Source organism: Marmota flaviventris, chromosome 3 (genome assembly GCF_047511675.1).
Source record: "Marmota flaviventris isolate mMarFla1 chromosome 3, mMarFla1.hap1, whole genome shotgun sequence".
Taxonomy (NCBI): domain Eukaryota; kingdom Metazoa; phylum Chordata; class Mammalia; order Rodentia; family Sciuridae; genus Marmota; species Marmota flaviventris.
The window spans coordinates 137,483,836-137,500,507 of record NC_092500.1 but is presented as its reverse complement, the minus strand read 5'-3'; the positions used below and the strand labels follow the sequence as shown (position 1 = coordinate 137,500,507).

Below are 16,672 nucleotides of genomic sequence, written 5' to 3'. Positions count from 1 at the left end.
GGTCCAAGAGATAATGAGCAAAGGAGACTGAGAAGGAACTGTTAGTATTGGTGAAAACATGAACTCTTTATGCAAAAAAAGGGGAGGGGGGTAAGAATATTCTAGACAGAAAATACTGCTGTGGTGTACACAGGGAACTACATGAAGTTAAGAACAATAAGAATATAGAATAAGAAGCCAGAAAAAGAGAAGCATCTTTGCTGCTAAGCAAGGGAGACTGCATGCCCCAATCCCCACCCCCAAATTATGTGGACAGTCATAGAATAGACTCAAGCAGTACAAAATGTTAAATTTCTTTTCATATGGAACCCTCCAGCTTTAGTGTGGAAGATAACATTGTGCAGAGTTCGGGAAGGGAATGTAGGTAAAACTGAAACAGTATAACATGGAGACCATATGTCTTGGACAAGGGAGATGATTGACAGCCTGAATTAGGGCAATGATAGAGAAAGAGAGAGAGAGAGAGAGAGAGAGAGAGAAAGAAAATTAAAAAAAAAAAAAAGGCAGAGGGGATATCAGGAGGACTTGGGTGCTGAGGGAGGGTTGGGAAGATGGAGAATTTGGATATGGCTCTGCCAAGCTTCTGTCTGAAGGACCCTGTAGATAGCAATGGTATTAACTGACAGAAAAACAGATGAGTCATGGCTTAAAGAAGGAGAAGGTGATGACTTGTGTGTTCTGTGGCTGATAGATCAAGGAGCTGTGTTTGGCAGGGAGATCCTAAAGTTTGAAACTCAGAGGAGAGTTCAAAAAGAGATTTGGGAGTTATCAGTAAAGAGGTTGTAGACAAACCTCCAAAGTGGATGAGGCTACTTATGATAGAAGTCGGCATTTTCCTTCAAACCTACAACTAAGGCCAGGATGGGGGGAACATAAACAATGGGAAAGAACTAAATACTGTATGAAAGGAAAAAAGAGGCAGGGAAAGGAAAAGAAGTGGAGAGTAAAAGAAGAAGAAAAGGCAATATATAAAAGCATTCTAGTCCAGTCATACCATTAATTGTATGCACATAATTGTGGTTTTTGTTTTTAATTTTCTTTTCTGGTCTGATAGCATATTTATGGGCCTGTATGACCACAGCTACATTTCAAACTGATTACTTCAGGAAACAATCTGAAGTGATCTCTTTCTTTTTTTCCTTTCCTTTCTTCTTTTAACTTGGCCTACTAGAACTACACTGTTATAACAAAGTTCATTTAGATTCAATAAACATGTAGAGGACTAAGTGATTTCTTTTCTTTAGGACAACCTTGCTAATATTTCAACTTTCTTTTTTTTTTTTTTTTTAAGAATTCAACAAACATGTACTGGGTTAAGTGCCAAAAATATACAAATCTGTAAGACTTCAACCTTTGATCCAAGAACCAGATAAAAGATCTGGGAACAAATAGAATGAACTTTTCAAAAATGCAAATTTAATTTAATCATGTCATCCTACTTAAACCTTTCTATAGCACAGACTGTAAGCTGTTCCCCCAAAATCAAGTCTTATGTTCTTCTGTAGAGGTTAACATGAGCATTGAGAATAAAGACTAAACTCCCATCCATTTAGGAAGATGTGACCATATAACTAAGTTCTAAATCGAATCGGAAGTGACATCAGTAACTTCTAGAAAGTATTTTTAAAGGAAAGGGCATTTACTTCTCCTCCTCTTTCCTACTTCCTCTGGTCTGCTGGCTAGAAATGTAGACATGATAGCTATAACTTCAGCTATCCTCTTAGACCAAGAGGAGGCCTTGAAAACAGAAATTACACATGATAGAACAATAAGGTAGATAGAGCCTACATACCTGGAAGCTGTGGCTTAGCTTTAGATTTTTTTTTAAATATTTTTTTAGTTGTCAATGGATCTTTTATTTATTTATATGTGGTGCTAAGGATCGAACCCAGGGCCTTACACATGCCAGGCAAGTGCTATACCACTGAGCCACAACCCCAGCCCTAGCTATAGATTTTTTGACTGTCGAGAAGGTAAGTTAAGCCATTCATTGTTGTTTCTGGTAGCTGAAAGCCAACTAATACATCTTTAGTATGGTAATTATAATAGAATTCTGTCTACCTGCCAGCTCTATCTATCCATCCAACCACCCATTTTGACATTTGACTCTAATGTAGAAATGGAATGCATAGCAAAGTTAATACTGGAAATACAATAACCATCTCTTACAAAGGTAATCTTTATCAAGTGAAAATTCAAGTATTTATTAACAGCATTTTTTTAAATTCAAAAAATCACTATACCCTTTAAGTCTGTAGCACTAGTTAAATGAAGAAAATTTATATTTCAGATATCAGTATTACTGATTTCTCTCTTTAGGATAACTGTTAAACTTACTTCTTTTGAAGGATTCATTGGTAATGTAAAGATAGTTTTCCAGTACGACCAAACAAACATTGCAAAAAGTAGATGATAAGCCATCAGGCACACAACTAAAATGAGAGAAACATAATTATCATTGTGATATGCAAATACATACTCAAACCATGATACTCACAAAAGATCTGCTTGTTCTAAAACAGCCAAGTTACTAATTATAATAAATCATAAAAATTCATTTTCATCATACTAGAATAAGCACTTTTTAAATATAAACCTAATGCCAAGATTATTTCTAAAAAGACTCCTAAATGCATAAGTATATCTACATCCATGAATTGAATGTTCTCATCTGCAAATAGGCATGTATCTATTTGTAAAATGGCTAAAGGGACCCTTTTAAACTGTAAAAATTAGGCAGTTATGCCTGCAACCTTAAAGAATAAACATAGCATTAAACAAATGTCAGATCTTTAAAAACATTGCTTTATTGAGAGAGACAGCAAATGCAGTTCCTGAGAAGCTGTCTGCTCATTTATTCTGCTCCAGTCTATGCTGGTGGCCCTCACTAATGACAACATGTGTAAACAGGCCAAAGAGGTGCTTCTCTTTGTCCACTTAGACAAAAAGAGATTTCCTTCAGTGGAAATGCAAGTGCTTTATCACATGGGACAATTGTTAATAAAAGCATTTTGAATATTTTCTTTAAGGTAATATATAAATATACTTTGTGTGGTGTTTTAAAGTCTTGGAGTACTACATAAACTTAAAAATACTAATTTTGTATGCAGTGATAATAATTCACTCTGAATAATACATTAATACACAATTCTGTGAGATATAATTGAATAAAATATGTTTAGTATTTTAAGCCTTTTTTGGTGAAGATAAAGCATTTTTAAAATTTTTATTTTTTGTTCTTTTTAGTTATACATGACAACAGAATTAATTTTGATATAATTGTACAAGAATGAAATGTATCTTATTCTAATTAGGACCCCATTCTTATGGGTGTACATGATGGTGGAATTAACTATGGTGTATTCATATAAGTACATAAGAAAATTATTTCAGATTCATTCCACTGTCTATCCTTTTCCTACCCGCCACTTCCCTTCATTCCCTTTTGTCTAATCTACCGAATATCTATTCTTCCCCTTTCTACCTATAGGACTTTTAAATTTTTCTAAATAATGATGACATTCATATTTATAGAATCATTAAAAATTTCAATTATCCAATAAGGCAATAATAATTTGAATATCTCCAATAGGTGTGAGGTGACGACAGCCAATGGTAGTTTTCATAAATTATGTAGATGACTAAGTTATTAGGTAATAGTGTGAGTTGGGACATAGACTATTGATATCCTTGTACCTGAGAGTCACAAGAAGTTTAGGCACAATTACTGCCATTTGGGGTTTGAGTTCTGTTATGGTTTAGATCCAAAGTGTGGTGTCCCCCTCCCCCCACCCCCACCCCCACCGCCCAAAAAGCTCATATGTTGAAAGCTTGATCTCCTATACAGCAGTGTTCGGAGATGTGCCCTTAGGGAGATGAATGGATTGTGAGGGCTCTGACTCATCAGTGGATTAATCCATGATAAATTCTTAGCTTAATGAGCTATTCGGATGTGGTGGAAACTTCAGGAGATGGGGCTAAGTTGTTGGAGGAAGTAGGTCTCTGGGGGGTGCCTCTGAAGTGTGTATTTTGTCCCTGGTCCCTCCCCCCACCTCCTAGTAGCCATGAGGTGAGCAGCTTTGCTCCCACACGTTCTTCCCAGGGTCATGTTCTGCCTTCACCACAAGCTTAAAACAATGGAGGCAGCTCACCCACCAAGGACTGAAACCATGAGCCAAAATAAATCTTTCCTTCTTTAAGTTGATTTTCTCAGGCAAATTCTTTGCCAAATATCTGACAGAATTCAGTTTAGGAATTTAGAGAAATGAGATATCTTCTTTTCATTTCTCAAAGAGTAATTTTTAATTGCAACCCAATCTAAATGGATACAATTCATTTTTTCCAAACTTTAAAAAAAAAGGCATACTGGTAAAAGGAGCTTAATATATTTTACCTTGTTCGCCAATGTTTTCCATGGACACTATGGAAATAGAAAACAAAAGATAGGTAATAGGTTATATGAAGCTCATGGCAAGCGTACAGTCGAAAAGAGATATAAGGCATTTACATAGGTTAATAATTTGGCTTCCCTCTGAACCAACATTCTTTAAATATTTGTTCAGCTTTACTTAGAGGAAAGGTAAGCACTATATGGAGTGAGGGTGGGGAAGAAAGACTGGCAGCCATGCCTTTATTGTGCACTTCAACTCTGGCTCCGATACAGCAAAGCAGCATTTATCAAGTGTGCCCTGTGGGTCTCAGTCATGTGTCTGTTGGCTTATTGGTTTCGCTTCAACCACAGGGTTCAGATAAAAGCAGTGTTTACCATATCATTACATTCCAGAGACATTTATTGCTTTTTATCAACTGGCCACCACCTGGCTAGCTCTCAACAAAGAATAAAATGCTGTGTCCAGGGCACATACTCTTCATATTTCCAACAGTTCAAATTCTCACTCCAAGGGGTCTGACTGCTCCCTGCTGTACAAAGAGGAGCCCAGGCAATGATGGGAAACAGCCATCCCTCAGGGGCCACTGTAAATATGTGAAGGTAGCGAATGGATTAAGATAGGAGCCAAAGAAGCAGAAACAAGCTGGGACAAGAAATTGAATTTAGTAATCCAGATCATTTTCTCACTTTGTGTATTGTCTATTTGTTTTGCTATCCATGTAGTCTTCCTGTGTTTGTAATAAAGTGGGTTTCTGTGGGGGGATGGGGGGCGGGGGATTGGGGGTGGATTTTGGCCTATCTCAGATATACCATAGGAACGTTTGATTTCATGTATTTTTGTTCCTACTTGGTTTTTTAAAGGGGTACAGGATTCTAGTTCTTAGCTCTGGAATGAAGTATCACTGCCTTCAGAAGTGCTAGAAACAGGGTAATGTAAGAGATTTTTAGGACTACCTCATCCAACCAACCGCTTTCTCAAACAAGCTATTGAATGTCAATTTAGGCATTTCTAGAGCCAGCAGGAGCCCACAGCTTTGGAGAGCAGCCCAATCTATTACTGGATTGCTCTAAGAATAAGAAAATTCATCCTTAACAGGATGATAAAAATTGCTTCTTGTGGCTTCTACCTGTGATAGCTAGGCTTCCAGTCTATAGCAATAAATAAAATCTAAATGATAGAACTTTGAATATTTAAAAAGTTACTGTTTCCCCCTTAGATGTTCTCTTTTAGCCCAAATAATAAGTCATTTTCAGGTCTTCTACCAACTTTGAAATGTATGACACCCTCTCTTCAGAATGGGCCTGACAGGCAGCACCATGACCTATGACTGACCAAGAACCTGTTTCACAAGTTTTCTTTTTCATAGACTCTCTAAAGTGGTGAGGCTGAAGGCATAAGAAAGACTCCTGCTGGGCTGTTGCCTGCGTCTGAACCTACCACCGCGTCTACGCATTTCTTTTTTTTATTATTAGTTGTTCAAAACATTACAAAGCTCTTGACATATCATATTTCATACATTTGATTCAAGCAGATTATGAACTCCCATTTTTACCCCGTATACATATTGCAGATTCACATGGTTTCCACATCCACCTTTTTATATACTGCCATACTAGTGTCTGTTGTATTCTGCTGCCCTTCCTATGCTCTACTATCCACCCTCCCCTCCCCTCCACGCATTTCTCTCTAGGCACTGCCTTGCTGGTCTTTGCTGTTGCTCCAAAATTGACTACATTTAACTCTTCATCAAAACTTCTTGTCCTTCAGAGGACCTCATCTAAGGAAATTGAAAAGTGATTTGACTCCATTTGTGCATTTATGTATATGACCCTTAAATGACCATGCCATTGGTGTTGGTGCTTTAAAGAAAATGCATTTGCTATTCCATGCCTCTAGCTATCAGAACAGAAAACAGTAAAATAAAATAACATTTAAGAAAACAAATACAGTTAATGGGTTAATCATCTTTTTGACCCAGAACCCAACTCTATTAGTTGGAAATACATTCAAAGACATCTTTTTAGAAGTTATTTTTGCCATTTATGGCTTGTTTTTCCCTAAATGTATTTCAAAATCCATAGATGCTCTATATTTTTTTATGATTAATCAAGTCATATATGGACACATATTAGAGTAAATAATTCTGATGTCATTTGTAGAATGAGATTTGGAAGTCCAAAAAGGCTACATCTGATTTCACTCACCAAGATGAACCTATCCAATTTCCTATAACCATAAGTTTTTAATTTTCGTCAATATCACAGGCCAAAATGAAAATCCTTCTGTTTTAGTATTCGTTTCCCTCATTACTAGTAAAGTTTAGCACTATTTTAAAAATACTATTGGTTTTTCCAATCTCTTCTGAGTGAATTCTGTCTTTCTTATTGGTTTACTTTACTCTTGAGAGACTTTTATATATCCTGGAAAATTATCTCATATCTGTAAATATGTTATAAGTAAAGTTATATGTAACTGTTTTCAAATGATTTAACAAATACTAGCAAAATTTTATGACTTATCATTGACTAAATAACAGTAACAAAATTTTCAAATTATTTCATTAACAGATATATGAAGCCTACTAGAGTTTTGTTTTCATTCTTAGGACATGAATGTTCTCCCAATCATGTTTATTTAATTAGTATGTCAGTGATTCACCTTGTAATTTTCAGTTTAATGGCAGAGTTGTCAAATTTCAAAATATCCATTCTCATTGTGTAAAAACATGAGATGAATCAGAAAATATAACGTCATTTTCTAGTGAAAAATCACAAATATTTGTAAATGGCTGATTAAGAACAGATTGCTATATAGGCTCAAATACTTTTCTTACATGTATAAAAAACTATATAGAAAATATAGATGCATTTTTGAAAAAATATTGATGTAATCAACTGTAATTTGATTATTTACAACAATGTAAGAGTTAAACAGCAATATTGAACACATTTATGACAGATCTTCCAAAAATAACTATTAGTTTTTTGTGTGAATTCTGAGTTTTAATCCAGTATATTTACATTATTAACTTCATAGAATTACTCAACTTTATTACTCAGCCTTAAAGAAAAAGGAAGTTATGGCATTTGCAAGCAAATGATTGAAACTAGAGAATATCATGCTAAGTGAAATAAGCCAATCCAAAAAAAAAAAAAAAAAAACACAAAAAACGAAGACCTAATGTTTTCTCTGATAAGTCGATGCTGATCCATAGTGGGGGTTGGGGGTAAGGAAGAATGAAGGAACTTTGGATTGTGCAGAGGGAAGTGAGGGGAGGGGTGGGACCGTGGGGATGGGAGGCACGGTAGAATGAGACAGACATTATTACCCTATATACATGTATGATTACACTACTGGTGTAATTCTGCACCATATATAGCCAGAGGAATGAGAAGTTGTGCTCCATTTGTGTACTGTGTGTCAAAATGCATTCTACTGTCATGTACAACTAATTAGAACAAAGTTTTTAAAAAAAATAGAAAGGAGACCAGTAGAATAGAGGAAGGGCATCAATCAGGGGGAAGGAGTGGGGGAAAGGGATGGAACTGGGGAATGAAATTGATCAAATCATACTTTTTTTGTGTGTCCACATATGAACATATTATAACAGGTTACACCACTATATATAATTATAATGAGCCAATAAATAAAGAAAAATAAATAAATTTTTAAAAAAGCATTAACTTCTTTTTTTTGTTTTGGTACTGGGAGCCTAACAGGATCTTGAGGTAGGCAAGTGCTCCACCACTGAGCTACCTCCCCAGCCCAAGAATTGACATTTTGGAATTGAGAAATGTCATGGATACTATAAGGCCAAGAGTTTGTTTGGGTTATCAGGTCTTCTTTTTCTGGCAACCCTTTCTGCCTAACTCCCCCCTCCTATGATTCCTTTAAGTAATAGAATGGGGACTGGAGAAAAGGCTGAAATGGTCAGGCATCCATTTATAATTGATAAATGTGATAGTTTTTATGATAGCAGTAATTGTTCTTTAAGGAATCTTGGTTTAAAAATAAAACAAGCAGGGCTGGGGCTGTGGCTCAGCGGTAGTGCACTTGCCTGGCATGTGTGAGGCACTGGGTTTAACTCTCAGCCCCACATATAAATAAATAAAATAAGATCGGTCAACAATTAAAAAATATATCAAAAATAAATAAATAAAACAAGCAAAACCAAAGTTGAAGAGTAGGATTTGTCAAAGTGAAAAATCTCAATTACAGAGAAAACTTGATCCATTTGTCTTGAAAATATCATTTAAATATATTACCACCTTATCTCTTCAGCCTGAATTACCAAGCAATCGTTTGTTCCAGGTGTCAGTAAACTACAGCCCTTGGTCCAAATACAGTCAGACATCTTGGTTTGGGTATGAAGTCTCATGCATGGAAGGCATGGTTTGCAATGTGGTAGTGTTCAGAGGTGGGGCTTTGCAGGAAATGATTAGATCATGAGGGCTCTAAATTCACCAGTGGATTAATCCTTCCATACCTGAATGGGTTACTGGAAGGTAGTGAAAACTAGGAGGTAGGCCATGTTATGGGCATGCCCTGGAGGGGGATTTCTCATCCACTGCCCCTTTCCTCATTCTCATCCTGGTTGCCAAGAGCTGGAATTTCCTCAGCTACACCCTTCACCAAGTTTCTGCTTTGCGACGACCTGATAATGGACAGCAACCTTTGAAACTTTGGGCCAAAATAAACTTTTCCTTCTTTAAGTTGTTTGTGCCATTTTGGTCACAGTGACAAAAAACTGGCACATACCTGTTTCTGTAAATAGAGTTTTATTTAAGTAAAAACACATTCACTCATTTAGGCAGCCCTTTTGTTTTCAGTGACAGCACTATATAGTTGAGACAAGGATGGTTTGTTTTTAAAAGCCTAGAAGACTTACTATCAGTCCCTTCAATAGGGAACCTTAATCTTTTCTCTGAAGACCTTCAACTGAACAGAAGAGGTCCACTCATATTACGAAAAGTAAACTGCTTAACTCAAAGCCTATTATTTAAATGGTAATCACATCTAAAAAGTTCCTTCACATTAACATCTAGACTGGTGTTTTACCAAACAACTGGCCACCTTCACCCAATCAATTGGATATACAAAATTAACTGCCATGGGGCTGGGGTTGTGGCTCAGTGGTAGAGAGCTCACTTCGCACATGCGAGACTCTGGGTTTGATCCTCAGCACCACATAAAAATAAATAAGTAAAATAAAGGTATCGTGTCCAACTACAACTAAAAAATAAAGATTTTTTTTAAAATTAACTGCCATACCTTGTATCAATAATTTAGTTTTATTCTGAAAAACTTTTTCTAAGATTTGTACTGATCTTTTTTAAAAAATATTTAATTTTTGTAGTTGTAGTTGGACACAATAACTTTATTTTATTTATTTATATGTGGTGCTGAGGATGGAACCCAGGGCTAGGCAAGTGCTCTACCACTGAGCCACAACCCCAGCCTCTATACTGATCTTTTATACCAATTCTCAGGCCAAGTTTTTTTGACATATAAATTAATAAATTAGAATGGTATCTAACAAATGACTACAATATAGTGCATCTTTATGTACCTATTAGAGGAAAAGCAATAACAAGGTCCTTTGCCACATTATAGAAATCTGGTGACAAATAATTTTACCCAAGTTACATTTATTTATGTACCCATATGATTGCCTAAGGATGCAGGATGCTATCAAACCCTATTCTCTAAAGAGCTCTAAAAATATTCATCAGTTTAGTCTAGGTTTATTTAAATTCAATCTTGATTAAAAACAGGGGAGCATCTCAAAGATTATTCCAGTCCCAGATTTTTTTACCAAGTGTTTTGTAAAAATTTGGCTTTGGTGATTATACATGAAGAGCTTGTCAAAAACTCAACCCATGGACAAGCAGCAGTACAGTAAACTGCTGGTAATTTAAAATGAGTTCAACGTTTAGTCATTAATACAACAAAAAAATGCAAGATTTCAGATATTAAAATATGCCTTCCTAGTAGACAAAAGATGCATCCCCCCACGCCCTCAATTAGCAAAGAACAGTCATATAGTTGCTCTAGAACAATTCAGTCTCTAGGTATTTTCACTGTATGTGTATCGCTATGCTCTTTTTCTTCATCATCTCTTTTTCTTGTCTTCAAATTCAAACTCTCTCCTTTAGAGGAATGATTTACCTTAATTACTTATACACAGTGACCTTTCTGTATAAAACTATGCCATTTCCAGATTTGTTCTAACAGACATATCTTAGTCTCATATAAGCAATCTGATGATGAAGAACACCAAAAATAAGAGGTTTGGTTCTCATGTATTAATCTTAAGGATAACTTCATAGCCGCACTCTTTTTTCCTGCTTAACTTTAACTTATTTATTTTTCCACTCTCTTAACTATACTATCCCTACATTGTGCAGCATAAAATGGTAAATAAGACTCTATCCCAGTGCTGAACAAGCTCAGAGTTTATTTAATGATTTTACTTAGAAGTGAAAGCTAAAGAAATTGGATGCAGCTATTAGAACATTTTCAATTAAGTAAGAGAAACAGCTCAGATTCAAAAGAGTAAAACCAAAATACGAGGAGCAGTACATTTAAATATGCTTTACTATCTTCTATCCTAACAAAACCTCTTCCTTGACATCATGTTGACTTCCTTGACTGCCATTCTTTGCTCTGGCCTTTTCACAAGAGAGCTGATTTTTAAAACCATCTGAAGTCATTGCCTCAACCTGCAAACTTCCTCCCTCTTCCTGGACCGACTCCACGAATCCGCACCCCCCCATCATACTCCACTGGTCACTTTTGTTGAGGCCTTCAATGCCCTTTCCCTACTGCTAATTCTCTACACTAAAGTAATTGGACACAATTAATTACACTCTTTTTGAAATACTTTGTCAAACTGACAGTGAATTCTGACAAAACTGGCCAGTGGGATCTCCGAAAAAGCAGAACCGTTTGTCCCTTCAGCTACTTTCCAAGAAGCTCTATTTCATTTTTAGTGTATTAGGGGTCAAAATTGACACTGCTACTAGACCATTTCAATGACAGGCCTAAGAAAAATATGTTACTCACATCAGTATTTACAATCTAATTCTAATTGTATTTTTTTCTTCCTACTAAATTTTAAGAATTTATTTTCTTTACAATATATCTACTTGCATTTTTTATCCTTTTACTTTATTTCATTTTATTTTATCTCTGATGACGGGGAGTGAACTCAGGGTCTTAGACCATGCTAAGCATGTACTCTGAATACCCTCAGCCCTATTTACATTTTTAGTCTTTATCAAACATTATTTTTTCTTTGTAGTCCTCACGAGTCGTGATGATATTATAGACAAGGGCAGTGCCTGCCTTCCTCTCAGACATCATCTCATGCTACTTCTCTCTTGTGCACAATGCTTCTGGATTCTCCTGTCTCTTAAACATGCTAACACTGTCTCTCTCTAAAGCCCCTTCACTGGCACTTAACCAGGTGACAGGAAACCTGAAACCTTAGTCTGATCCTCCCAGCAATGTGACCTTGATCAGAACACTCAGCTGAACTCTGCTTTAATTTTACATTTAAACAAAAATTTGGACTTAAACTTGAAGACTCCTCTGGTTATAAAATTATTTTAACAACTATTTTGCTGGATTAAAAAAAAACTGACTTAAGAATTCAGGACAGAAGTTATTCAAAAAATAAATTTATTAGTGGAGTCAGGGAACTGTAGTTTCAGAACAGAAATAAAGGGTAAGGGTGAATCTTCAATAGGTTCACCATTTGGAGTCTCAGCATAAAAGCCAATTCTAATCACACACTGCAAGGTAATCTACATTCCTCACTAGATCCCCAGCCAGTTCCTTTTAAAAAAAAAAAAATTCATTTTGTCATATAAAAACCTTGATCTCTCTTAAAGTGTACATTAATGATGTCATTTTACTCAAAACCCTCCTAAGACTTTATACTACATTTACAGTATAATAGTTTCTTTATTTCAGTCTCAGAGGTCAAGAACGATCTGGCTCCTGCCCACCTCTCCTCTGTGGTCACTTCTTGGTATTAGTCAGCTTACTCACCAAGCTACAGTCATGCTGAGCTTTGATTTCTAGAACTCAACAAGCTTTGGTGTCTACCCTGTCTGTAAAGTTCGCCTGAGTACACACCTGGTCACTCTTCGTGACCATCAGCTGCAGTTTGAATGCCAGTTTCTCACAGAGGCCCTCATGCCCACTTTGTCCCTATAATTAATATCCCAACACAGTGTTTTTTCTTAGCACTAAGCACAATCTAAGGATTTTTGTTTGTTTCTTTTCTATCTCCCTCACTGAGGTTTGCATTCTGGCTGTACCACCAGTTTGATGTTTTATCTTCACCAAGTGATTTAGCCTCTTTAAACTTTATCTCAGTGTTCATCTCACATGACTGTTTTGAGAATTAAACTAGGAAAGCAAAAGCACCTAAAATAGAATCTGGCAATCATTAGGGTCTGTTAGCTGAATATGGAGGATAAATACATTGCCAAACAGTGAATGTTAAGAGTAGGAGTTCTCCAAAGTTTAGTGCTAACAGTTTTATAAACAATCTAGAGGAAAAAGTACACAGTGAATTTTTAGCTTGCTAAAATTTTCTGGAGAATGAAATGCCAAGTTGTTAGGAATGAATTACTGGAAGACCTTTTAAGTGTGAATATGCAGAAAATTTCAGAATTACAATGTTGGCAAGTTAATATAGGAACAAAACTGAACCAGTGAATATTCTTTTTCCAGGGCTAAGTATTGAACACTGGGCCTCACATGCACCCTAGGCAAGTCCTGTACCACTGAGCCACATCCCCAGCCCAAATGGGCTATTTTTTAAACTACATTTTCTTAATCTACCCCTCCCATAGCTCTGTTCCTCTCAACCTCACCCCAATCTGCACCCCACCATGCCCTGTCCAAATTCTAAGGTCTGGCATCCATGGGCATCTCAATATTATGCCTGGAGAACAGAGTTATATAATTTAGGAAGAAATAGGACTTCCCTACTGATTTGATACATTTCCTCAGAATTTATATCTAACAAACTATAATGATCTAAACTATGGGCTAAAAATAGTTTAGACCAACCTTGGAAAATGGCCCTCAAATTATTGGAGACCTTTTATTGCAGAATGGCTCACAGCAATGCCAAAGACAAAAGTGAGCAACAATACCTAAATATAAACCAAGACCCAAGAAGTCTCTTGGAAACAGTCCAGAGGGTTTGACTTGTGGGTGGATAGGCCTCTAGTAGTCACCAAAATCCTCTGCATTGTGTATATGACACATAGTATTACAATATTACAAAACTAACTGCCCTGTGTTAAGAGAAACCAACCTATTAAGTCTGTGACACCCAAATACATCCCCTGCCCTGGGGCTGCCTCCTTCTTTTCTACCTGCTGGACCACAAGGGAAGAGTTCATGCCACTGCAGATCTTCAGTGATGATACCTCTACACAGACTGGGAAACTTAAAAGAAATCTATGGTTCCAGTTCTGAGGCCAGAAGACTGAGATCCAGGTGTTGGCAGGGCTGATTTCCTCTGAGGCCTCTCTCTCCTTGGCCTGCAGTGGCCACCTTCTGTCTTTTTGCATTCTCTTTCCCCTGTTTCTCTCTGTATCCAAATTTCCTCCTCTTATAAGGACACCAAATCTTAATAGATTAGACAGAGCCTACCTTAATGGTCCCATTTTTAACTCAATTACCTCTTTAAAGATCCTATCTCCAAATACAGTCACATTCGGATGCTCTAAAATTTTGGATTCTATCTAAGAATTTTGAGACACATACACACACATATATCAATACACACACACACACATATCAAAATATCCTTCCAAGTGAGACTGCAGTTGGACAGGGTGAAGGCTAGATGGAGTGACAGGGTATCTGTGGGTTAGTAAGGGACAATGAGGAGTAAGACTAAAAGAACTAAAGGAAGCCAGCCATCTGTTGAATGCTTTCTATTTGCCAGAATGTGGGCTAAATGCTTTAAATATATATCTCATTTAAACCTTCTAATAATAAGTGACATAGGTATTATTATTATAATTTTTAAAAAATCTCTCAGAGGTCAAATAACTTCTATGTAATTCGAGTCATAATTTACAAGGCTGGAATCTAAATATGGGCCCACTTGACCTCAACACTCTTTCAAGGATTCCATGTGGCCTCTTGGGACATGCAACATCTTCCTGAATATCTACCCCACTGGGCCTCTTTGCCCTAAGCAGTCATTCCCTTCTTTGCTTGCTCCCAAGTACAGGTCTGTGTTGACGCTCATGCTACCTTCTCATGCTTCTGATGGGGGATGCTGGGGGATACTGTGGGAAGCAGGGGGTAACATACCCTTTTTTATCACCTTTTCCTTCCAACCTACATAAAGCACTTGAAAAAACAAAAAGATAATTTAACAAACTCTGGACAGAAATAATTAAAATATTTGGTCATATTTCGGGGCACTGCTTGAATCTGGACTTTCCTAAGCATCTCATTTTAAGAACTGGAGAAAGAATAGGGTTCTGGGTTCTTAGGCAAGAAGGAGATGGTGTCCCAGGAGTCAGGCACTGGGACAGGTGATTTCGGACCTCCGGTCTCATCAGAAGGAAAGAGAATTCTGGAGATCTGTACCACCCAGCCATACTCCAATAGTATATCCCTCACTTGTAGAAACTGATATTAAGAAGGATGGAATGTGGAGTTGTCCTTGATTGGTAACTCTTAATTCTTACATTTATGAAAATCTTCCAAGTTAGAAGCATTTCTCCCCTGCTCCCAACATCATTTCATTTTCCTGTATTCTATATTGTGGTAAGAACACACAACCCTCTTTAAAAATCATTTTAAGTTCAGCAGTATGAAGTATAGACATAATGATGCACAGCAGATCTCTAGAACTTATTCATCCTACAAACCCGAAAACCTTTATACCTGTTCAACAACAACCCATTTGTCCCTCCTTCCAGGCCCTATGCAACCACCAAACATTTCACCTGTTTCTTTGAGTTTGACTATTTTAGATCCCTCACCAAAGAACGATATAGTATTTGTCCTCTGTGACTGACTCACCTTAATTAGCATAATGTCCTCCAGGTTCGCCCATGCTGTTAGATATAGCAGATTTAAAAACATTATTTCCTTAGCAGTTTAACAACCAAGTCATTGCTCTAAAGCAGCTCTCCTCTATAGAAATGGTGTAAAATCTAACTGAACCAACTGAAGGCTAGGAACATGTGTGCCTTTCAATTTATCACTTCTGAAAAGGGAATAAAGACTGTCTCATGACTATGGCCCTGAAAAACCCACTGACCCTTTCATCTCAGCAAGTGGAAAGGCAATTCCTGAACCACTGACTGTATTAAGAAGTGTAGATAAATAAGGAAATCTGATCTCAGGGCTGGCCCCTTGATCTTAGTGTCCTCATTTCGAAGCTTACTCAATGGAATCCTCTAATCTCTCTGTCTTAAATTAAAATAGAAGAGATTCCCAGTGCTGAACAGTTGTACAGATTTCAGGGCAGGTGTAATTTACTTATCCTGTACAACATGACTACAACTCAACTTGTAGCTCCTACACTCACTGAATCTTTTCCATATCAACCCCCTTCCTTTCCAATTCCAAATGCCCTCCATTAGGGAGGCTATGACTGACATCTGGCTCCTGGGCACCAAAAAAAAAAAAGGGGGGGTGTGGTGGGTACTACACCCTCAACAAGGTTCTACCTGTTGAGGTTCTACACGCAATGATTTTCTACTATCAAAGGGAAGGTCAAGTCAGCTGTGGTGGTGCACACCTGTAATCCCAGCCTCTCAGGAGGCAGAGTCAGGAAGATTACAAGAGCAAGGTGAGTCTTGGCAACTCAAGGAAAACCTGTCTCAAAATAAAAAATAAAAAGGGCTTGGGATGTAGCTCAGTGGTAAAGTGTCCCTGGGTTTAATCCCTAGAGTAAACAAAAAAAAAAAAAAAAAAAAGAGAAGGGGGAGGTCAAGTAGGGATTTATATCCTGAAACAGTCCCTTCTTTAGTGAACAAAAATTTTAAAATTGGAAAGGCCTTGGCAATTGTCTTGCCCAATATAACTACTCATAATCTTTTCTAAATATATCTGTATGCATGTATTGGTAGCAAGCAAAAGTCCTACTTGTATTTTGGTTATTTCTTCATTTTAAAAATACATGTGATGAGGTAGAAACTATTTTTATATTGCATGATTTAATGTCATTAAATCAGTTTCTCGTTATTAGGTATACTCAGAATTATCATAGAGGACAATACTGAGAG

At 36.9% G+C, this 16,672-nt stretch overlaps 1 protein-coding gene across 2 annotated transcripts in view; it reads right to left on the bottom strand.

The window, feature by feature from the left end:
• The window catches only part of Zdhhc2 (zinc finger DHHC-type palmitoyltransferase 2), a 68,115-nt gene that overhangs the window by 36,237 nt on the left and 15,206 nt on the right, over nt 1-16,672 (bottom strand). For both annotated transcript variants that reach the window (XM_071610424.1, XM_027954675.3), the window contains exons 2-3: nt 4,394-4,420; nt 2,338-2,432 (exon numbers count right to left, since the gene is read on the bottom strand). In XM_071610424.1, coding sequence (XP_071466525.1) covers nt 2,338-2,432; nt 4,394-4,420 — 122 coding nt within the window. The remainder of the gene's footprint in view (nt 1-2,337; nt 2,433-4,393; nt 4,421-16,672) is intronic.